This window comes from Calidris pugnax, unplaced genomic scaffold (genome assembly GCF_001431845.1).
Source record: "Calidris pugnax isolate Ruff unplaced genomic scaffold, ASM143184v1 scaffold152, whole genome shotgun sequence".
Taxonomy (NCBI): domain Eukaryota; kingdom Metazoa; phylum Chordata; class Aves; order Charadriiformes; family Scolopacidae; genus Calidris; species Calidris pugnax.
Genome location: NW_015090881.1, coordinates 96,411 through 119,687, shown reverse-complemented (window position 1 = coordinate 119,687; position 23,277 = coordinate 96,411). Strand labels below are relative to the sequence as shown.

General features: G+C 54.1%; 3 protein-coding genes across 6 annotated transcripts in view; 1 reads left to right on the top strand and 2 right to left on the bottom strand.

Moving 5' to 3' along the window:
• Nucleotides 1-2,399, bottom strand: part of CCDC30 (coiled-coil domain containing 30) — a 52,708-nt gene extending 50,309 nt beyond the window's left edge. For 2 of the 4 annotated variants that reach the window (XM_014946910.1, XM_014946914.1), the window contains exon 1: nucleotides 2,303-2,397. In XM_014946910.1, the coding sequence (XP_014802396.1) occupies nucleotides 2,303-2,341 (39 nt within the window). In that variant the 5' untranslated portion in view covers nucleotides 2,342-2,397. Of the gene's footprint in view, nucleotides 1-2,302 lie in introns of all 4 variants that reach the window. The other 2 variants (XM_014946912.1, XM_014946913.1) reach the window with 2 other exon arrangements.
• A 632-nt stretch (nucleotides 2,400-3,031) lies between these two features.
• On the bottom strand, nucleotides 3,032-7,496 carry PPCS (phosphopantothenoylcysteine synthetase). The gene is made up of 4 exons (XM_014946927.1): nucleotides 7,365-7,496; nucleotides 5,195-5,298; nucleotides 3,460-3,806; nucleotides 3,032-3,337 (listed from the first exon to the last, which is right to left on the bottom strand). The coding sequence occupies exons 2-3, from the start codon at nucleotides 5,285-5,287 to the stop codon at nucleotides 3,483-3,485; spliced, it is 417 nt and encodes a 138-aa protein (XP_014802413.1). The 5' UTR covers nucleotides 5,288-5,298; nucleotides 7,365-7,496; the 3' UTR covers nucleotides 3,032-3,337; nucleotides 3,460-3,482.
• Nucleotides 5,613-22,766, top strand: ZMYND12 (zinc finger, MYND-type containing 12). The gene is made up of 10 exons (XM_014946919.1): nucleotides 5,613-5,616; nucleotides 7,370-7,568; nucleotides 7,744-7,920; nucleotides 8,997-9,138; nucleotides 14,390-14,561; nucleotides 15,552-15,721; nucleotides 17,904-18,026; nucleotides 19,196-19,316; nucleotides 20,824-20,969; nucleotides 22,611-22,766. Exons 1-10 carry the CDS (start codon nucleotides 5,613-5,615, stop codon nucleotides 22,719-22,721), a joined length of 1,365 nt encoding a protein of 454 aa, XP_014802405.1. The 3' UTR covers nucleotides 22,722-22,766.
• The last annotated feature ends 511 nt before the right edge of the window (nucleotides 22,767-23,277 follow it).

Below are 23,277 nucleotides of genomic sequence, written 5' to 3'. Positions count from 1 at the left end.
CTGTCCACCAGGACCCCCAGATCCTTCTCCTCAGAAGTGCTTTCCAGCAGCTCCACCCCTAACCTCTATTGGTGCCTGGGGTTCTTCCTCCCCAGGTGCAGGACCCTACACTTGCCCTTGTTGAACCTCATGAGGTTCTTCTCTGCCCAGCTCTCCAGCCTGTCCAGGTCACACTGGATGGTGGCACAGCCCTCTGCAGTGTTGGCCAGCCCTCCCAGTTTGGTATCACCAGAGAACTTGCTGAGGATACGCTCTGTCCCCTTGTCCAGGTCATTGATGAACATGTTGAACAGGACTGGACTGAGTACTGGCCCCTGGAGGACACCACTGGTTACAGGCCTCCAACTTGACCCTGCTCCATTAATGACAATCCTCTGAGTTCTGTCACACAGCCAGGACTCAATCCAGCTCACTGCCCCCTCATCCAGCCCACACTTCCTTAATATTCTAATGAGCATGTTATGGGAGACAGTGTCAAAAGCCTTGCTGAAGTCAAGGTAGATGACAGCCTCTCCAGCCATCCAGTTATAACATCATAGAAAGCTGTCAGATTGGTCGAGCATGATTTGCCCTTGCCACTTCCAATAACTTCTTGATCTTCAGTGTGTTTGGAGATGACATCCAGAATGAGTTGCCACATTATTTTCCCAGGGACAGAGGTGAGACTAATTGGCCTGTAGTTCCCTGGGTCCTCCTTCTTGCCCTTTTTGTAGACTGGAGTGATATTTGCCTTCCTCCAGTCCTCAGGCGCTTCTCCTGCTCTCCAAGAGTTCCCAAAAATGATGGAGAGCAGTAACATCTGCTTGGGACATGACCCCTCCTGGGCAGCGCAACCACAGTCCCCCTTCTCCTTCAGGTGATCAAGGAAGAAATGTCCCCCCTCCCGGCCATAAAACCAGTGGCATTTAGGGCCTCCCTGTCTTCACCCGCTCCTTAAATCCATTGCACAAAGGATCTACCAAAACTGAAGCAAAATGGGCTGAAGGTTTTTTCTGGTTTTCTTCCAAACCCCAAGGTGGAGCTGCTGGAGATGAAGGGCTTCACCCAAGGTGGGGCAGGTAGGTGATGCTGAGATGGATGGAGAAACTGCAAGGGACAAAGCGGGCTTCATCCCTCAGAGCTGCCTCACCAGCAAGAGAATGGTGGAGAAAGAAATAGATCAAGACATGGAGAAGAGGGACACTTCTTCTTGAAGGTGAGGACCTTCAGCTGAGCACAGTCTGGGATGCTCAGCAAGCGACACACGGACAGTCCTGGACCTGAAGAAGTTCCTTCCTACTTATGGTTCCACAGTGGCATCCCCAAAAGGGATGGTCCCGGAACGCTGCCAGCGCCAGTGTTGGTGGGATGGGAGTTGGTAGGATGGGAGCTCTGGGGGTCTCAGTTCCACCTCCTGCCCACAGGAGGACCATCACCGGCCCTGGAGTGGGGTGGCTGGGGCGTAGTTTGAGCTTTGAAAGTCTCCCCAACCTGGGCTTTGCCACCCTCCTGAAGGAGGAGGAAGGGACATCCTGCAGGGATGAACGGCGTAGCCCCTCGAGGGTCCTGCAGGGTCCCAGCCTTGTTGTCCCAGCGATGTGATGTCCCAGCCTTCTCCTCCAGAAGTTGCGATTGTTTCTCTCCTTCACCATCTCCTGCCAGAGAAGCCCAGAATCCTCCAGGGTCAGCATCTGCTGCCCTTCTCCCATCCCTCATCCTAACGCTCCTGCAAGGGAACGTTCAATGTGCACAAGTTTCCATGTTCTCCCCTTTGCCGGCCCATCCCGCGTTTCTGCGAGACTCCAGAGAGGGACAACAGAACCTCCTCCACTTCCAGGGCCGGATGGTCCCCTCCAGCACGTGCTGGGAGAGGAAGCCATGCAGCTCTCAGAGCTCATGAGTGCACACAACACGTGTGCAGGACGTTCCACCTTCTCCTTCCCTACTTGCACTTCTCCAACGGTCTCTTCCCATGTCTACAGCTGACTGTCTCCACCCCTGTTCTCTCTCCACCTTCTCCGAGTGTCAGTCCCTGCCATGGAGAAGCTGTTAATTTTTCTCCTGACAAGTCACTACCCAGATCCCAGCGCTCCTGACTAACCTGGACGGCTCCTCCCGCCGCCAACCACATCCTCCCTGTGCACCGAGACCCTCCTTCAGCGCTCACTGCTCCCTCCTGCCCCGCTGAGCCCATTCTCATGCTCTTTTCGTGCTCTTCTGGGTTTATTTTCCTCGTTTTATGAGCACGCCCGATTCTCAGGTGATCAGTGTCATGACAAAAGTTGCCTTCTTGAATGCTCGGTGGTTTTCAGCAGAGTCTCACCTCTGGAGAGGCTTCAGTTGTGTTCTTGTCCGTTAGCATCTCTCCTTCCAGGCTCCCAGCGGATGTATTTGGAGGACAGCAGGTACACAGGCACACAGGCACACAGGCACACAAGGGACAGCAGCAGAGCCGAGGTTACGTTTTTTTCACCATGAAATCGCACACTTTGCTTCTTGTAAGCAGGAGGAACATATGCTTAGAAGCTGGTAACCATACGGAAGCAGGATTTAGAGAAAACCAGGAACGTCCCAGTTCTTACTCCATCTCTTCTGAGGCCGGTCACTGCTGCCCCTCCTGCTTTCACCTCCCACCCTCACTGTCTCCTCCTCCGTCCTGTCCCCAGGCCCTGCTCAGGGACCACCACTCCTGCTCCATGCCGTGTCTCCCTGCCTCCATCCCCCCGGGAACCCCCAGGATGGAAGGCAAACCCTTGTGAAACAGCTGCTTTAAGGACACCACTCCAGTACCTGTGCTTTGAACCGTGTTTCTGAGCAGAGATCTGGAAGCACAGGTCCATGGGATGCCCACGGGGTCTCCCCTGGAGCAGCAGATGCTCTCTCCAAACCGGCACCTCCAGCCTTTGCCACAATTGTTTCACCGTCCACGTTCAACACCAGCCGAGGGCCAGCTCTGCCACCCCGCTCCAGTCATAGCAACAGAACATCATCTTTTCTGCAAAGCACCACTCCTTCCGGCCAACAATTCGAAAAGAAACTTTGAAGAGGCAGATTCAAGAAAATCTTTTTATATACAGAGATATTTACCATTTCTCCACCTCCCGGCTCTCCCAGCCCATGGGACAGAAATAAAGCAATATATCCTTTCCTTCACGAGACACCAGAACACACACCATCCTCTGGAATGATTTCACTTCAGTGTATTTTTCTTTTTTCAAAGCAAGCAACAATAATCATAACCAAGCTGGAAAGTCACAGGGGTTTGGACGGCAGCTCTTCCCACAGTGTCTCACTGAGGATTGTTTATTTACCTGGGGCAGAGACTGGCTCCGGCTCTGCTCTCTCTGGCACAATTTCGACCAAGCTGGAAAGTCACAGGGGTTTGGACGGCAGCTCTTCCCACAGTGTCTCACTGAGGATTGTTTATTTACCTGGGGCAGAGACTGGCTCCATCTCTGCTCTCTCTCTGGCACAATTTCACTTGTTTCACTCCAAGCCGACCCTCAGACTTTCTTCTCTATAAAGGCGGTGTGTTGGCCCTGGAGATAGCTCACTATCTTCTCCTCTATTTCCATGCCTTGCGCTATTTCCTCATCAGAAAGAGATAAAGGAGTCTGCGAGTCCTTGGTTACAATAATGACAGAGGTTCTCCGGGATTCCAGGATATTTGCCACCACCACCTGGTGACGATATTTCTCCAGTGCCTGCCGTGATTTATCGATTAAGATCAAAGGATCTGTCTCCAGTTTAAATGAAATAACGAACGCCTCCGGGGCCCATTCTTTGACGAGCGGGGACAGCATTTTTGGCACCATCTTCATTGTGATCTGTGTTGGGGAAAGAGAGCAAAGTTTCAGCAAAAGCATTGCGATGCATTTTAATAAGAGACAGGCTGGCGAGGGAAATTCCAGTCTCCCTTCTTATTATATTTACACTGGGAAGTTTTCCAAGGCAGTATTTGGTCAGGTCTCACCAAACAAGGTTAAAATGTCACTGGTGTGCACTGTAAAATTAAATTAAATTATCGGTCTGGTGTTAACAATAAGCAGGGTGTTCTTAAGCGATGAAGCAGGCCCACAGGAACTGCATAAACATTTTGTTATTTAAGAACTAAAACCAACTCTGGGAATATAAACATAAGCAGAAGAAGATAAAAAAGAGAGAGAGGGCAAGAGAGAGAGAGAGAGGGCAAGAGAGAGAGAGAGAGAGGGGGAGAGAGCGAGCGAGCGCGTGAGCACAAGAGCGAGAAAAGCATCACTGCTTCGAATCAGAACAAAAGAGATAAGTGCACCCATGCTAGGACACAGTGTTGTAGTCACAGAAACCTCACTAATGACTAAAGCATCTGTCTATCAGGGAGCCAGACCGAGATTGCATTTTGCTCCTGGAAGGAAGCAAACAGATCCTAAAGTGCCCGTTATAACCTGCAATCAACCAGGAGCTCCATCCCCTCCTGAACCAGAGCAGACAGGGGGCTGCAGGCTGCTGCCACAGGAACCAGCGAGAGCCGCGCATGGCGTGCAAATCTGATACGTGCATCAGCAACATCATGGGCAGCCGCTTCAATTATGGGAGAGAGAGAGAGAAAGAGAGAGAGAGAATTAAATTAACTGCAGAAGTCTGAGTTCTCAGCTCTCCAAAACCCAGACACCTTGTCAAATCTTCATCCTTCTTTCTAGCAACTCTTTAAGGCATGAGGGAAAAAGAAGTCTCTGTTTTCCAGCTTCTTAACCTCTGGGTCTGACACTGGGAATCGGGCAGGGTTTCACTCTTCCTATGCTGAGGATAAAGAGTGAAGCCCAGCAGCTTGTTAAAAGCTAACTAAACTAAATAAAGTCCATATTTGTTTTATACAGAGCTCTAGATTCACCTGCTCCCATAGCTGAAAGGGATCTGGGCTGCTGTCAGGGTTAAGCAGAAAAATGGCAACACAAGTACTGCAGCAGCAACTGCTCTTCAGCTGCACGAGATCCACCATCCACTGCTCTCCGTGCTCTACCACTTTAAAGGGATATCTCCATAGGATTCTGCTTCCATGGAAATTCACCTCCCCATTCCCAGTGAAAACATCCAATTTTTTTGGCCAGCGAGCCGTTGCTTTGCAGCCTTTCCCAGGTTTTGTTCCCAGCCGGTCCCCAGGCAGCCGGGAGCCCGGTGGGACGCGGGGACAGGAGGAGGGGACGGCAGAGGGGGGCCATGCCCGGGGGTGCCTCACCTGCAGGGGCCCCTCCGAGGACTGGATCTTGTGCTCGGGCATCTCCGAGGTGGGGATGTAGAAATCCGACACGGCGGCTGCCAGGTAAAACATGACTCTGGAGCCTGCAAGAAACACAACTGCTGTCACCCATCGCCGCTGGCACGTACCGAGCAGCCTGGCCCTCCCACCCCAGGCACAGACCAAAGCCAGTTGGGGCTCCCAAGTGTCCCCCCCACTGACTAGGGGAGCCCAAGGACCCTGTCACAGACCTCACTGTCACCTACTGGCACCATCCTGGGCTGGGCAGCGCTGACCCCACACACTGGGGTCCCCTCAGACACACTGTCACCCACCAGGACTGCCTCATCCCCCCATACAAAGCCCCAAAAGCCCCCAGGAATGATCCAGACCCTCATGCTGGGGGACAGAAGCTACCATGGGTCCCCTTGCCCCCTCACACCAGAGCCCCATGGTCACTGGAGCCACTTTGTCCCCTCACGTTGGGGCCCTGGGGTTGCCTTGTCCCCTCACAAATAGGCCCTGGGGCCACCTTGTCCCCTCACGTGCAGGCCCAACAGGCACTGGGGCCACCTTGTCCCCTCATGCCTGGGTCTGGGGTCACCTTATCCCCTCACGCCTGAGCCCCAAGGCCACCTTGTCCCCTCACACCTGGGGCCCCACAGTCACTGAAGCCACCTCATCCCCTCACGCCTGAGCCCTGGGGCCACCTTGTCCCCTCACATGCAAGCCCAACAGTCACTAGGGACACCTTGTCTCCTCACACCAGAGCCCCAGAGCCACTGAGGCCACCTCATCCCCTCACACCTGAGCCCCGGGGCCACCTTGTCCCCTCATGCCTGGGGCCCACAGTCACTGAGGCCACCTCATCCCCTCACCCCTGAGCCCCGGGGCCACCTTGTCCCCGGACAGCTGGGTCCTGCAGTCCCTAGGGCCACTTTGTCCCCTCACCGCTGGGCCCCAGCATCACCAGGGCCCTCTTGTCCACTCACACGTAGGCTCCAGTCAATGGTGTCACCTTGTCCCCTCATGCCTGGGGCCCACAGTCACTGAGGCCACCTCATCCCCTCACCCCTGAGCCCCGGGGCCACCTTGTCCCCGGACAGCTGGGTCCTGCAGTCACTAGGGCCACTTTGTCCCCTCACAGCTGGGCCCCAGCATCACCAGGGCCATCTTGTCCACTCACACGTGGGCTCCAGTCAATGGTGTCACCTTGTCCCCTCACACCTTGTCTCCGGGGCCACCTTGTCCCCTCACAGCTGGACTCTGGGCCATCTTGTCCCCTTACACCAAAGCCCCAGAGGCCACCTCAGCCCCTCACAGCTGAGCCCTGGGGTTACCTTGTCCCCTCACAGCTGGGCTACAATCACCAGGGCCACCTTGTCCCCTCAGGGCTGGGCCCCGGACTCACCTTGCCCCTTCACAAATGAGCCCCACAGTCACCAGGATGACCTTGTCCCCTCACAGCTGGGCCCCAGCATCACCTTGTCCCCTCACAAATGGGCCCCACAGTCACTGGGGTGGCCTGGTCCCCTCACACCTGGGCCTTGTGTTCTCCAGGGCCACCTTGTCCCCTCATACTGGGCTCGACAGTCAGTGGGGTCACTTTGTCCCCTCACACCTTGTCTCCAGGGCCACCTTGTCCCCTCACACCACTGACCCGGGGCTCACCTGGGCCACCTTGTCCCCTCACACCTTGTCTCCAGGGCCACCTTGTCTCCTCACACCTGGGTCCCACAGTCACTGAGGCCACCTCATCCCCTCACACCTGCGCCCCGGGGCCACCTTGTCCCCTCACAGCTGGGTCCTGCAGTCACTAGGGCCATCTTGACCCCTCACACCTGTGCTCTGGGCCACCTTGTCCCCTCACAGCTGGGTCCTGCATCACTGGGGCCACCTTGTCCCCTCACAGCTGGGTCCTGCAGTCACTAGGGCCATCTTGACCCCTCACACCTGTGCTCTGGGCCACCTTGTCCCCTCACAGCTGGGCCCTGGGGTCACCAGGGGCACCTTGTCCCCTCACAGCTGGGCTCCACGGTCAGTGGGGTCACCTCGTCCCCTCACACCTGGGCTCCGGGCCAGCTTGTCCTCTCACACCACTAGCCCCGGGGTCACCTTGTCCCCTCACGCCTGGGCCCCTGGCCGGTGCCGCCCCGTCCCCTCTCCGTACCGAAGGGCGCCAGGGCGCGGGCGGCGGCCTTCAGCAGCGCCAGATACTCGGCGAGCCCAGTGAACTCGATGGCCAGCAGCGCCCCGTCCTCGGTAGCCCGGCGGTAGTCGCGGAGGGCGGGCAGGAGGGCGGGGAGAGCGGCAGGGTCGGCGGCCACGCCGGGCGGCGGCCCGGGGGTGAGGAGGAGGGCGTCGAGCAGGGCGGGCCCGGGCGGCGGGAGGACCCTGGCCCAGGGGAAGGCGGGGATTGGAACTCAATGATCTTTAAGGTCCCTTCCAACTCTGAGCCATTCTGTGATTCTATGATTCTATTATATGAAAGCCTAGTGAAAGGTGTCCCTGCCCATGGCAGGGGGGATTGGAACTATGTGATCTTTAAGGCGCCCGGCCCCGCCCACTTCCGCCGGAAGTGGTGCCAGCCGGAAGCGTCGCCTTGGCAACGCGGCGGCGGCGGCGCGGCCTAACGTGGCGGCGCTGGAGGGGTCCCGCCGCTGCGAGCTGTGCGGGGCGGCGGCGGCGCGGGTCCGCTGCGAGGGCTGCCGCCTCACGTACTACTGGTGAGAGCCCCGCCGGTGGGCCGGCACCGGGGACTAGGCCACGGGGGAGGCGCGGGACGCAACCTGGGAGGGGGCGCGGGAAGAAGGCCCGGGAAGACGCCCTGGAGCACGGGGACGGGGCAAGGAGCAGGGAATAACCCCGGGACAAGGCCCAGGGAGCAGGAACAGGCCCAGGACAAGAACCAGCGCGCAGGGAGAAGGCCCAGGGGGCAGGAACAGGCCCAGGACAAGGCTCAAGGCACAAGGAGAAGAGTCACTACGAGGCCCAGGGGGCAGGAACAGGCCCAGGACAAGGCTCAAGGCACAAGGAGAAGGGTCACTACGAGGCCCAGGAGGCAGGAACAGGCCTAGACCCCGGGGACAGGCCCAAGGCGAGGGCTGAGTGACAGGAACAAAGCCTGGGATGTGGTCTGAGACACAGGGATAGGGCAAGAGGCAGGGACTAGCCCTGGGATGAGGCTCAGGATACAGGCACAAGCCTTAGGACCAGGCTTAGGATACGGGGGTGAAGCCTAGGATGGAGCCCAGGCAGCAGGAACAAGAGCTGGGACAAAGCTCAGCAGGCAGGGTAGTGGAAAGGGAGCAGGCACACTCAGCAATGGCTCAGCTGGAGCGTTCCTCCTCCCTTCCAGTGGTGCCCACATCAAATCGAGAGTCATGCAATGAACTTCTTGGATGTTTACACAAATATCTTCACTTACTGCTACCCTCAGTGAAGTCACACATTAACTATGTGTTCCATTCACAATGGCTTGGGGTTTGTTTGGCTTTGGGCTTTTATTTTGTGTACCGCAGAGTTGAAAGCCAGGCATTTGCTCAGACTGGACTGTTGGGAGTTTTATGGGTGATTTAAATGACGTTTAACATGCAGAATCACGGTGACTTGGCAGGACAGCGCTGTGTTCCTGTGTGGGAATATCCAGTACATGTACTGGGTACTCGGTGAGCAGGCTGAGGGGTGGTGGCTGCTGCGGGTAATTCTTGCAGTGAGAGTCCAGAAGACACAAACAGGCAATGATCTTTCCTTAGATCGTTCCCAAGCAAACACAAATCTTGTTCTTCCCTTCTTTTGTTAGCGATGTAGATCATCAAAAAGCTGACTGGGTTAGTATCCACCAGCAAATATGCCAGCTGCTGATTCCAATCCGAACTCCCCTCCCTTTTCTCCTTTCTGAAAAAGAAAGAAAACACGGCGCAGAGCAGCTGCTGAAGAGGCAGGTACGTACAAGAGAAACGAATGCCACTTCAAAGCGCTGGCAGTGAAATTCAATTAGGTCTCTTCTTCCTGTGCTTTGATGTATGTAGTGTTGGGGGGGGCACCTTGTTGGTTGATCGGTTCTTGGTTGCAGAGCTCTGATATTTTTTTTTTTTAAACAGAAGCTCTATAATAAGGGGAGCGGGAGCATCCTCTCTCCGATCCTACGAGCCTCTTGCCTTTTTCACAGTCCTCACTCAAAGCCCTGAGCCTCCTCAGGCAGCAGCAATCCTGGATCTCCCACCTTGCTGGGTAATTAGTCCATCTCCCTGGTTAGTCTGGGATCCAGATGAGTTTTTCTTCTTACAGGCTGCCCTCACCCCCCCACCCCGATGAGAGGGATTCCCCTTTCTCGAAGCAGGAGAGGGCAAAGAAATAAAGTCCCCTGCCTTTGTTTACCTGGCCAACTTTAAACGCCCTTTCCCACTAAGTACGGTCTTTTATCTCTGCGTTTGGGCCTCGTGGGCGGTGCAGATGTGCGGCTCCTTTCCAGCCCCAGCGGTTTTCAGCTCTTTTTGTTTTGTTTACGGGGTGGCGGGATCTGCTTTTCCACAATGTTGATAAAATAAAATAACCCACCCGAATACATCTGCTGCTTGAAATCATCTTGCCCATAAAAATAAATTATCCTTCTATCGTTGCATAACTCCTAATCGCAGAATAATAGGACAACAGAACAGCTGAAAGCAAGCTGGGAACAATCAAACGGTGCCACTGAGAACATCATTAATCTCCTGGATTTTGCATCACGTATTATTTTTAAGGAACTTCGGTGACTGGCTCGACGCAGCGATCTTTCTTGGGAGCATCCAGAAAGAGGAAGCCTAAAAGGGGTGGAACCTGCGCAGACAAAAATCCTGCTTGGTGAAAACCTTGCGACAGGCTTTAGGCGGCAGATGCCTTTAGGCTTCCTAGGAATTGGGCACTGACAACCCAGTTTGTTTTTTAAAACCCCATCTGTTTGAAAATCCCAGGTGAGATTGTTGACCAAAGTCCAAAGAAGGTGTGTGAGAACAGCGTGTCCCGGGAGCATGAGGAAAAAATGCAAAGCTCCTTTGTTCCAGTTTATGTTTAAGTTGATCTTTTATAAATCCTGCAAAGAAGAGAGTTAAAATTGGTCTCAGTGGGGGCGATGGCAGGACTTTTTTGCATCCTTGACCACTTAAAGCTTTTCTGAGAGACTTCACCTATACATTGAGCACTGACGTTGAAAGCATCCGTGATTACGTCACTGAATTTATAGCAGCTCAAGTTCTGCTGTATACATTCCAAGATGCCATGTGACTGCCAGATCAAGGAAGTGCTTCTTCACTAGCTGGAAGCTAATCTTTTCTTTTTTTTTTTTTTAATAAGGTTGCAAGGGAAGACAGCAGGAAGCCAGGGAGAAGGGAGTCACTCCCCTCGATTGGGGTGCACGCCCGGGTTAGCACCCGGCAACTGCGAACCTGCAGCTTGAGCCCGGCCTTGGAATGACTTCATGGGAAAAGTCATAGAGAGCAGACTCTGATTTTTATTTTTTTTTCCAAAGTACAGTTTTTTATAGGATCTTTAACAACCCTATTACATTTGTTCTTTGACCTTTGTCTCCAGACTATTTAAATTAAAATAGATTCTGGGAACGGTACGTGCTGGGACGCTTTGTCTTCCTTCTCTCCTGAGGAAGGAGTGAAAGAGCGGAAACACCCCGTTACCTGTTTTCTTTCTTTATGGTCTCAGCTCGTAGCCCACAAATGAAATGTGCCGTTATGTGCAGTGAGGTGTAGGACAGACAGACAGCGTTGGGCCTGGACTGACTGACAGGCGCTGGAGGAGCAGAATGGAGAGAGTGAGATTATTTACTGCCCCTCTTGGTGGCTTCATGGCATCCCCATTCACAGAGCCAACTAAAATGCTTTAAAAAATGGCTTTGGAGCTGAAGGAAAAGCTAGGTAGCCTCATGATGGTCACAGAAAAAACCTTGTGCTCAAAGCCTGTCCATAGGTTTGTTATTTTTTGAACGTTTCTGCTGTACTTCACACACTCCTGCCTGGTGTTTGTTTAGAAAACACGCAGCTCAAGCCTCAGTCGGGCCGCAGGGAAGCTGGTGCACATCAAAATGCCCTGTGGCTTGGGGGAAGGTGCACGAAGCCGAGAGCCAGGAGGTTATGAGTTACCTCCTCTGTACGCCAAGGCTTTGTTGATAGAAATCTGCTTTTGTCAACATAGCCGGGGGGGTGCCTGCAGACACTGCCTCCAAACTGACAAATCTCCAAGTTTCTGTTTGTAGAATGGCCTCACCTGCCTGCCTGATGTCAGCTCACCGCAGCCCCTGGGCACGGGAAAAGATCCATGCCCCAGCCAGCTCCAGCATCCTCCAGCTCCAATGCTGGCCCCGACGACTGCAGGTTTCAACTCAGACCGACTGGAAGCCTGCCTTCCTCTTTAAATCAGCCTTTCTTCAACCGTTCCGTCGGTTTTGGTGCCTGTGAGTGAGGAAAGGAATGTGGCACCGAACCCCAAGTGTGTTCCAACCCCCCCCTGCCGCCCACCTGGAGCAGAGCTGGGGTCCTCAAAACCCCAACTGGGGGAAAACTGCGTGGGGGCATCTTCAGAGCAACCTCTGTAATTGCAACACACATGAAAAGAGCCCAAATCGTGCAGGTCCGGGGGCGTGGGGGCTACGGGGCAAGATGAAAAACAGCAAAGGGCCAAAGCCAACGATCCCCCCGAGGCTTGTAACTTCGCAGGCTTAAATATTCGGCGCTGCAGGGCTTCTGTTGTTCTCCTGCCCTTTCTTCTCCTCCTGGGAGCTGTGCAAGAGCCTATCCCTTTGCTCATCCTCGCTGCAGGTGTTTTAAGATAACTTACATCGTGGGAAGCAGCGATGATCCTATTGACAAGGAGTAAAAAAGGAATGATGCTCATCCCCAGCACCTCCCCAGATGAGAATCTGCTTGAAACCCGCACACCAAAGCCAGTGCCAGTTGCAACAGAGAAAGAGTGGCACAGACAGAAATACAGCCTGATAAATAACAGCTTTTACTGCTCCTTGCCCCGAGCGTGTGCTGACTTTCTCCTGCGCAGCGCACGCTCCCCCAGCACAGCTTTGTTTTGGTGCTTTTTCACTCTCAACAGAGAAAGAGTGGCACAGACAGAAATACAGCCTGATAAATAACAGCTTTTACTGCTCCTTGCCCCGAGCGTGTGCTGACTTTCTCCTGCGCAGCGCACGCTCCCCCAGCACAGCTTTGTTTCGGTGCTTTTTCACTCTGTGCTCAGGGGCTGGAGAGGGGGTGCCCGCTGTGTTTTCCAGCTCTTGGTTCTCCTCGCTGCAGCAGAGTGCTCTCACTCTGGGGTGTGTTCTTCAAAGCTCTCATTTCTCGAGAAAGGGTGTCCCTTTATCTCAGCCAGGATCTCCAGGAAACACTCTTGGGCTGTCCTTGACGTTCCCTGTCCCTGAGCTGTGGTGTGACTCTCTCTGCCTCTCTCTAAGTGCTTAAAACTCAGCAAAATCACAGAATCACAGAATCTTCCAGGTTGGAAGGGACCTTAAAGATCATCTTGTCCAACCGTCAACCTCACTGACAAGAATAGACACCCACACAACAATCAAGGAGCATCATCACTAAACCAGACCTCCCAGCACTACATCAACCCGTCTTTTGAACACCTCCAGGGATGGGGCCTCAACCCCCTCCCTGGGCAGCCCATTCCAATGGCTGAGAACCCTTTCACTGAAAACATTTTTCCTAATATCCAGCCTGAACCTCCCCTGGGGCAACTTGAGGCCATTTCCTCTTGTCCTGTCACCTGTGACTTGAGAAAAGAGACCGACCCCCACCTCTCTACACCCTCCTTTCAGGGAGTTGGAGAGAGCAATAAGGTTTCCCCTCAGCCTCCTCTTCTCCAGGCTGAATAACCTCAGTTCCCTCAGCCTCTCCTCATCAGACTTATTCTCCAGACCCCTCACCAGCTTTGTCGCCCTTCTCTGGACCTGCTCCAGCTCCTCAATGTCTTTTTTATGGTAGGGGGAAATGCCCAAGCTTGGCCTCCAAAAGCACTGGGATTTGGTTTTTCTGCCCTCTGCTCATCCACGGCTGGAAAGCAGAAGGCAATCAAGACATAAAATGGTATTTTGTGCCGGCGCTCGCTGCACGGGCCTGCCCGTGCCTCCTAGCAAGAGAACAGCGAGTGCCTCGCTGACATTCCAGGGCAGCACCGCTGGGCACACCGGCAACAGGATTGCTCTCCAGGCAGCTTTCCTGCTGCACTGCTCGTGTGAAGACCCAACGCAGAAGTGTTGGGAGTTGGCAACAACTACTCTGAAAGCAAAGAGTCATAAATAACACAGCATCCCAGCTCTGCTTCGCTGGCGTCCCTCGGCGCGGGGTGAGGGCACGGTTGCCGTAGAGCTCTCGGCGACGCGCAGGCACCCGAGCAGAGATGTGTTTTATGGAGCTGGTGAATAGATCAGATGCTGCAAAGGGTGAAAAGATCAAAAACCAAAATGTGGGCTGGGAGAAGCGGCAAAAGGCAGGAAGTAACTATATGTATGGGAAACACTATGGATTCTGGCCACAAACAGAAATGCTGCAGAAGCCACTCCGCCACTGGAGCCGGCGGGGGTGGTGGATGTGCGGGAGTGTAACACAGCGTGTTAGTGTGTTCTGATTTTGACCAGCTTTCCAGCCTCTGCACCCAAAAATACCAGGCCCAGAGGTGGCCAGGAGAGGGTGGGATGAAGCTGCAGCACCGCGTGAGGAGCTCTCTCCCCGCTCCCAGGCCGCGTCTCTGCGGCTGGAGGTGAGCCATGCTGGCACCAGCCTGGCAAACCCCACGCTCTGCTGCCTGCTGTGAGTCACCGTGATTACCGTCAGCAGAGCCCCGCCGTAGCCCCTTTTGTCTAATCTTTCCTATGGTCTTGTGATGATCATTTTCTGTGCTTCACAGCTTTTATTGCTGCAGCCTTATTAGCCCTTTTTTTCAGCGGCGTAAAGGATTCTTCGTCTCATAAGAAAGCACATGACCTGAGAGGGTGTCCAAAGCTGTTCCTGCGAGAAGTGGGAATGAAAGCCAGGCTCTAATATAACAGCTTTAATTTCCATCCATTAATTACAGACACAAACAACATTACAGTCACCGCTTTACAGTTTGCAAACTTGAATGTGAAGCAGACCGAGCGTGTCGCTTCCCTTTATCCTGTGCTCACCCTGTCCCATTACTGTTTCCCTGCAGAAATACCTCATCGAGCTGGCGTACGGCACAGCCCGGGAGTTTGTGCTGGAGGGGAAGCACCAGGAAGCCCTCCCCGCGGCCCTGCACGCGCTGCGCTTCAGCACCGAGGTGCACGGCTCCCATTCCCTGCAACTGGTGCCCGCTTATCTCCTCTTGGCCGAGGCCTCCACTGGTGAGTATTGTCTAAATAGAAACGCTGGCAGGGGCAAGACCTCCCCTGGGTCAGGTTTCTGGTTTCCTTTTACCACCAGGGAAGGACCAGCTCTGCCTTTCAGCGTTGTGCTGCCTCTCTGCCCTGCCCTCAAGGGCATTTCAGAGAGGTTTGAGAAGTCACACACACACCCACACACCCCGTTTTTTGTGTGGATCTGGGGAAAAGAATCACTCATCGGTGCTGAGAGATCAATGAGAGCAAATGAAATGTTTTCTCCATCTCTGCCGATTCCCACAGGAGGCACAGTATGAAAATCTATTCTTTACCTCTGTGGCTTCCTAATAACTCTCAAAAGCTTTAAATTCCCGAGGGTGGTTGGTTGTGCTCTTATCTCTGGGAACCAGCAAACATCTCTGAGGCTGCTGCATCAGGGGAACGCCTCCCTTCATTCACAAAAGTGTGCTCTGCCTGCAGCGGGGCTTTTTCTCACTGAAGGTGTGCTTTATTTAAAAAAAAAAAAAAAAAAGTCAAATTAGGGCTCTGCATGTGGAGAACCCGCTCTCCTCAGTCGCAGACGTAAATCTGAGAAATCACCGTAAATCATTGCCCTTAGAGGAGTAAATACAATGCTCTGCTGGCAGAACTGAGCTGTCCCGGGGATTGTCGTAAATGGTGTAGCAAGAGAAGGGGGAAAAAAAAAAAAAATCCCATGAGTAATTCCAGTGTGATAATAAAGGAGTCATTAGTGGCTGCCTGTAGCTAACCCCTGTTGAACACGTGTTTCAGAGGTATTCAGTGCAACACACAGCTTCTGGCTTCTCCCGCAGCTCCGGCCACAGGGCCCGTCTGTAAAGGGAATTTTGAACACCTGCTCGGGAGAGAGGTGGGGAATCCAGAGACTTCAGTCTCCCTATCAAACTGCTGCGTGGGGACAGCAGGCAGCGTGCTCTAAATTAAAAAAAAAATAAAAATACTCTATACCCTGCTTATTTCTTTGTGTCGTTTCAGGTGTTGGCCATTTCCAGGAGGCATCGAGGTATCTCTCCCGGGCCGAGTGGATGGTGCTCACCGCCCCCGACTGCAGCCCTGCTCTTCAGTGCCAGCTGCACCGCGGGCTGGGGCTCTTCTGGGCTGCGAAAGGAGACTTCGAGCAGGCTTTGTATCACCTGGCAAATGATGTAAGCCAACCCAAATACAGAAACGCTGCGATATTTCTTCATCTCTAACACTTCCAGATGGACAGGAAAACCCCAGCAGGCAGATTTGCAACCCAGATTTTAGGTACCGAGAGGGTGCACGGTACAAACACCTGAACTCTCTGGTTCTCAGACACCGGGGTGTCCCTGTGTTATCAAAGTTGTGTTTTACCTGTTAGCCTTATTCATGGAATCAGAGAATGGTTGGAGTTGGAAGGGACCTTAAAGATCATGGAGTTCCAACCCCCCTGCCCTGGGCAGGGACACCTCCCACCACACCAGGTTGCTCCAAGCCCCCTCCAACCTGCCCTTGAACCCCTCCAGGGATGGGGCAGCCACAGCTTCTCTGGCCAACCTGGGCCAGGCTCTCACCACCCCCACACCAAACAAGTTCTTCCCCACGTCTCAGCTCCATCTCCCCTCTTTCAGGGTCAAACCCTTCCCCCTCCTCCTAGGGCTCCCCTCCCTGATCCAGAGTCCCTCCCCATCTCTCCTGGAGCCCCTTGAGGGACTGGAAGGGGCTGGAAGGTCTCCCTGGAGCCTTCTCTTCTCCAGGCTGAATCCCCCTGCTCTCTCAGCCTGTCACTTATCCCCTTGAAGTGACACACACACACCTTCTCTTCGCTGCATCTGCTGAGAAATGTCTCTCTCAGCTGTGTTACAGGACTGAGATGAGCAGATATCTGTTCAAACTGGGATAGTTGCCTTTTATTCAACAGACAAGTTAGTTCCTATTTTGGCTGTCATTTTCCTCAACATTTTTCCGTTCGGCAGCAGCTCTCTGCCAGCCGTTATTTAATGAACGACCTTATTGAACTATTTAAATGTCTGGTTCAATACCGTTTTCCCCGATTCCATTTTTTTTTAATTTTTAAGCCCCCAGCGTGGGTCTGACGTGGCTGTTGCCACCTGCGTTCCTGAGGATGCTTTGTCTGTCATTTGATCCCCCGAATGCAGATGAACTTCGCGACATCCTATTTCTGGCCCACGGAGACTAAATTTACCCGGTGCCGAGTGATGCCTCCTCACTACTGTTGCATTTGATAGCAGCTTTGTGTGGGCGTAAATGATGACATACAGGCGGGGGAGGATTAGATCCTTTCTATTATAATATATAAAGCCCTGTTTTGGTTTAGTCTGGAGACCTTTGGGGAAATTCCCCGCTGTGCCATTGGGTTTTTGGGGTACCCTAAATCTGCTGCCTGAAAGGGCATCGGGTAATTGGGGTGGTTTGTTTTTTTTTTTTTAAATTTTGCTATTAGCAAGTCTCTGCGCTACGTCAGAGCAGCCCCAGAGCTGCCTGGAGTTTTGGCTGCGTGTCTGAGATCTGCTGAGAGTCACACGCCGGCTCAGAATAGCTGGAATGTGCCTCTGCCTCCCCCCTGCCCTGGCTGGGGCTGCCAGGGGGGGACACGGGCAGGGACAGGGGGGTGGAACACTGAGCAGGGCCTGAGCTGAGCCTCCTGTAGTCTGGTTCCCTATGTGGGATCGCTCCGCGTCTCTGTACAGTAAAGAGAAGGTCTAGGGTTTTTAAAACATATATTGAATCAGCAGTTCTGCCTCAAGACGGTACAAAAAAAAAAAAAAAAAAAAAAAAGGACTACTTGCAAAATTATTAATCCGTAGGGAAAAAATCCCCCCTGCTTTTTTTTTTTTTAAATTTTGCTATTAGCAAGTCTCTGCGCTACGTCAGAGCAGCCCCAGAGCTGCCTGGAGTTTTGGCTGCGTGTCTGAGATCTGCTGAGAGTCACACGCCGGCTCAGAATAGCTGGAATGTGCCTCTGCCTCCCCCCTGCCCTGGCTGGGGCTGCCAGGGGGGGACACGGGCAGGGACAGGGGGGTGGAAAAGCAGAGACAGAGAGTTACGGGTGGTGGAGAGAGAGAAGGAGATGTGGGAGACCTGCCCCAGCAGGGGGGGTCGCTCCCTGAGAAGGGGGTTTGGGGGCATTGCATTCCCCTGCATTAAACCCCAAAATACAGCTCGTTTAGTACCACATTTTACCATCGTGATCAGGTGTAACAAACACTGTAGTTACACAGAAAAAAAAAAAAAAAAAGGACTGCTTGCAAAATTATTAATCCATAGTGAAAAAATCCCCCCTCCCCCCCCAGGTTTGATATAAACATTAAACTTCAGCTTTTTCTTCTTTACTGTCGATTTCAGATTTACGTTGCCAGTTCCGCATTTGGACTAAAGTCCCTCGAGGTCTCTGGAGGGTATTTCCACATGGCCAATGTTTTCTTCCGCCAGAACAAAACGGACATTGCAAACTCCCTCTATGCTGAGGTTGGTAGAAACAAAGGTCACCCTCTATATTTTTGTCAAGTTTTTTTCTGTGCTCTTTCCAATGTTTTTCCTGTTTCTGGCTGATGGTGACCCAACCAAGTGCCAGCGATGCCTTTTAAGATGATTATCAGAAACCTTTTTCCTACTTGAACATTTCTCTGAGTTAAAACCAAGAGGAATAAGTTCTGTATTCAAGTGCAGATTCAAGTTGCCTTCAATTTGGGCTGGCAAACCTTGTTAAAAAATATCTGTCCTACCAAAATCCCCCGCGCCAGAGGCTGGAGAGGGTAGAGAGGGCGGCCAAGGTGCTTCCATGGCCAGGGAATTGTCGCTGAGCAGCAACGGGGCACAAACCAGCCTTGTCAAATTTACACTGAGAATCCATGAAAAGTCTCACTGATCATAGAATCATAAAATCACAGAAAGGTTTGGGTTGGAAGGGACCTTAAAGCCCCCCCAGTGCCACCCCCTGCCCTGGGCAGGGACACCTCCCACCACACCAGGTCCCTCCAAGCCCCCTCCAACCTGCCCTTGAACCCCTCCAGGGATGGGGCAGCCACAGCTTCTCTGGCCAACCTGGGCCAGGCTCTCCCCACCCTCACACCAAACAAGTTCTTCCCCACAGCTCAGCTCCATCTCCCCTCTTTCAGGGTCAAACCCTTCCCCCTCCTCCTAGGGCTCCCCTCCCTCATCCAGAGTCCCTCCCCATCTCTCCTGGAGCCCCTTGAGGGACTGGAAGGGGCTCTAAGGTCTCCCTGGAACCTTCTCTCCTCCACACAAACGCTTGTCAGAATCAAAAAAAGGGCTTTCACTCATTTAACTTGATTTTCTGTGGAAAATGAGGCTTTGGCGCTTTGGCAGCACCTGCCTCCATTCCCTTGGCAGACTTCAGCCAAGCTTTCTTTTGGTGAACAACTTTGTTAGATTTGTTCAAGTTTGGTGGAAACCAAGAGTCAGGTGGAGAAATGAGCTTCCAGCTGAGGCTGCCGCCGGGCGAGGAGCGGAGATCTCACCCTGAGACAGCAGCGTGGCAGCAGCCAGCGCAGCAACCAGCCGGCACCCGGTTATCGCGGCAGGGCCGGGCGCTGCGGGACCATTGTTTATAGAACAACTTATTGCTAAATACCCTCTATTCATACAGGCGAAATAATTCACTTGCTTCCTGATAGGTGACCGGCATCTGGCGTGCCTTTCTCCTGAAGTCAGTTCAAGCCCAGGAGCAGGTTCTCAAGTCGCGGCCGGAAATGTCTCTGCTGAGCGGGGAGGAGGAAGCCGGCGAGGAGCCTCTGAGTAAGCACCTCTGCTGTGCAGGGGAAATGGGATGTGATTGTGCCCCTGTACTCAGCACTGGGGAGGCCACACCTCGAGTGTTGTGTCCAGTTTTGGGCACCTCAATCCAAGAGAGATATCAAGGTGCTGGAGTGAGTGCAGAGGAGGGCAACGAAGCTGGTGAGGGGCCTGGAGAATAAATCTTATGAATAGTGATTGAAGGAGCTGGGACTGTTTAGTTGGAGGAAGAGGAGGCTGCGGGGAGACCTCATCACTCTCTACAACTACGTGAAAGGACACTGTAGAGAGGTTGGTGCTGGTCTCTTCTCACAGGTAATTAGTGACAGAACGAGAGGGAATGGCTTCAAGCTCCAACAGGGGAGGTTTAGATTGAACATTAGGAAGGAATTTTTCACCGAAAGAGTGGTCGGGCATTGGAACAGGCTGCCCAGGGAGGGGGTGGAGTCCCCATCCCTGGCTGTGTTTAAGGGCCGTTTAGATGCAGTGCTGAGGGACATGGTGTAGGGGAGGACTTTGTAGAGTAGGGGAGATGGTTGGACTCGATGATCCCAAGGGTCTCTTCCAACCTGGACGATTCTATGATTCTATGATTCTATGTTAAGGAATCTGAACATCCCACTGCTCCTGTCTGCAGCCTTGGGCTTTGTGTGGTGTTTCTGTAGGGCAACTTGAGTGGGAATCGGGGGAATGTCTGCTGTCAGTGCTCAGTGGATTGAGCTGGAGGAGACAAAGGAGGCCACTTTAGGAATGAGGGTGTTGGAGTGGAAACGCAGCTTTGTCCTTTTTCTTTCCATGCTCCTTTTCACTGTGCCCTTGGCAGGGACCGTAACAACACAAGATCTGGCCTTTCAGGATTCCTTTCCACTTGGACATTCTCATGTAATGATGAGAAAGTGAGGTCTCCTCTCGCTTAGGCAGGTGCACAGCTCTGTCTTCTGGAGCAGTGGGACACGATGGAACGGCACGTGCTGGTGACTGGGTGTGTTAATCTGGAGAAGGATCTCGGGAGAGGAGGTGGGGGGTCTCTCATGGGGACATAAAGGTGCACAGAGCAGCAGGAAGGGGGCTGCTGTGATGGCGTTGCCCTGCGCTCCGCTGAAGGGGACCACACTCTGCTCCTTCTCCTCTTCCTACCATTAATGCTCGTAAGAATATTGTCAGAGTTGCTTTATTTCCATAAATGCCACCGCCCGGCCTTGTCTCCATCCAGGAGGAACCCCAGCAGGACAGGGCTGCAGGACACCGGCCTCGGTTGTGACAGGAGCAGGAAAGTTGCTCTTTTCAGGGGTGCTGTTCTGACTCCACATCCTCACCCAAGGCCCGTCAACACAATTACTGGCGGGATGAAAAGAGATCTGTTAATGGGTGTGGAATTTGCATGGAGCTGGGATGCGGCGGTGATGCTCACAGCAGCAATGCTTTGATGTCTAGGGGAGATAACTGGACAGTTCTGAACGCATGATCTCGCTCCCGTCCCTCGTCTGACCCGATGGGTTTGTTCTTGCAGCAGAAGCCCAGCGAGCGGAGGCCACCCGGGTGCTGAGCACCGTGTTGGGTGTCAGAGAACGGGCACCAGAGCAACAGCCCGGGGAGACCGCGGGGGTCCTGCACGCCCTTGCCATGCTGTATTACCTGGCCAGGGATTTACCAAAGGTAGGCTTCACAGAATCTTCATGGTTGGAAGGGACCTCTGAGATCACCGAGCCCAACCATAGCTGGTGGTTTCCTCTGGCCAGAGGGCTCAGGAGCGTTGCCAGACTCTGTTTTGGCACCGGCCCCGTCCCGTGAAGCCTGTGCCCACCCGGCACCTCTCCTGAGCCCACAGCAGCCTCGCTCCTGGGTCCTGGGTGACCGGGGACAAAGCTGCCTCAGGAGCTCTGCACGAGGCCAGTTCGCCCTCTGCGCCCTGCCGAGGATGACACAGCCCCCACAGTCTGGTCTCTGCCAGGCCATGCACATCATAGAGTCATAAAATGTCTCTGCCAGGCCATGCACATCATAGAGTCTTAAAATCAGAATGGTTTGGGTTGGAAGGGACCTTAAAGGCCCCCCAGTGCCACCCCCTGCCCTGGGCAGGGACACCTCCCACCAGCCCAGGTTGCTCCAAGCCCCCTCCAACCTGCCCTTGAACCCCTCCAGGCATTGGACAGCCACAGCTTCTCGGTGCAACGTGGGCCAGGCTCTCACCACCCTCACACCAAACAAGTTCTTCCCCACATCTCAGCTCCATCTCCCCTCTTTCAGTGTCAAACCCTTCCCCCTCCTCCTAGGGCTCCCTCCCTCATCCAGAGTCCCTCCCCATCTCTCCTGGAGCCCCTTGAGGGACTGGAAGGGGCTCTGAGGTCTCCCCGGAGCCTTCTCTTCTCCAGGCTGAACCCCCCCAACTCTCTCAGCCCCCCCTCCCAGCAGAGGGGCTCCAGCCCTCCCAGCATCTCCATGGCCTCCTCTGGCCCCGCTCCAACAGGTCCATGTCCTTCCTGTGATGAGGACATCCTGTAGTTACCCTGGGTCTGTCCCTCACTCCCATGTCCCTGGGACATCCTGTCCCAGCCTGGGTTTGGGTGTCAGGTGGGATGTTTCATGGTGAGACCTGGACCTCACCACGGTCCCTCCTGGAGCTGGGTGCCCTGGAATTACTGGGATGTTTGTGGGGGTTGGCTCTATGGGACCCTGTAGGTCAGTTTGGAATTCCCACCCCTGTATTTTTATGACTAAAAATTTCACATGTGAGCCCTGGCTTCAGAGTGCCCAAAGCCATGGGGATCCGAGGAAGGGCTGAGCAGGGACCAGCTGGAAATGAGGCCTCTCTGTCGGGGCCAACACTCAAAAGCCCGAGTTTCTTCTGCCTGTGCTTTGGAGGGTGAAAACACCAATTACTAATGGTCTCCTCATTGTATCAGAGCGAGTCAGGCTTTATAATTGTGAGAGTGTCTTATCCCTGGAAGAGCTACCAAGGGAAATGAGGGATTTAGTTCAGATAGAATCAATAAAACCGGGGTTTTTTCTTTCCCCCCCGGAACAGCTTTGGGAATGCTGGGAGGAGCAGCAGCTCGGGAGGGAGGTGGGGGCTGGGGCCGGTAATCCCTTCCCTCTGCCCCACGGGATCCTCCGCCCGGTGTCTCCTGGCGGCTTTTCTCTCCCCGCAAAGCAGCTTGTGCGGGGTCACCCCCGGCAGCGGGGCCTGGAGCCGCCCCAGCGCCGCCTCCCAGAGCCTCCGCAGGTATTTCACCTCCCCCCACGCTCCAGAAAAGCCAAATTCCTGACCGGTCCTTTGTCTCCTGGGTTTGGTTCCAGGCCCGGGAGGCGGGGAGCAGAGCCCTCCACCTGGCGAAACAACTGCCCCAGCGAGAGTCTCTGGAAACCGTTGGTCACTTGTTAACGCTGATTAACTCCTGCACGGAATAAAGAATTTCTCCCAGAGCCCGGGGTTGGGGCCAGTTCTCGCTTTAACACTGAAATGCTGAAATTTAAGGCTGAAAACAAAGAGCCTCCCAAGCCGCGGGTCCTTCCTGCCGCCGCCACCATCCCCGACGTGTCCCCTTTGTGCCCGGAGGGCTTTGGAAATTAAAACACTTTGGGGTGAGTTAATTTTCACGTGCTGCCCAACCTTGCGGAGCAGCAGCGCCGGGGAGGGAAACAAAAGCCCGACTGACACGGGGCCCATAAATCATTACCCAGAGATTTACGAGTGAGCAAACAGCCTCTTACGTCCTCCCATCGCCCGGCCGGAGCCGGGGCCGGCAGAGAGGGGTGTGTGTGTGGGTGTGTGTGTGTCACCTCTTTTCCTCCGTTGGCCTTCCAGTTTGATGGGGGAGACACCAGGGAGGGTCCTCACTGGTTGTCCTCTGCCCCCAGGTCCATCAGGACCCTCGTGTCCCCCAGGACCTGGCCGGGCTCCTGCGGGTGCTGCCCCTCTGTCTCCCGCTCTCCCTTTCTGCGGGGCTTTCGCTCCGCTCCTGGA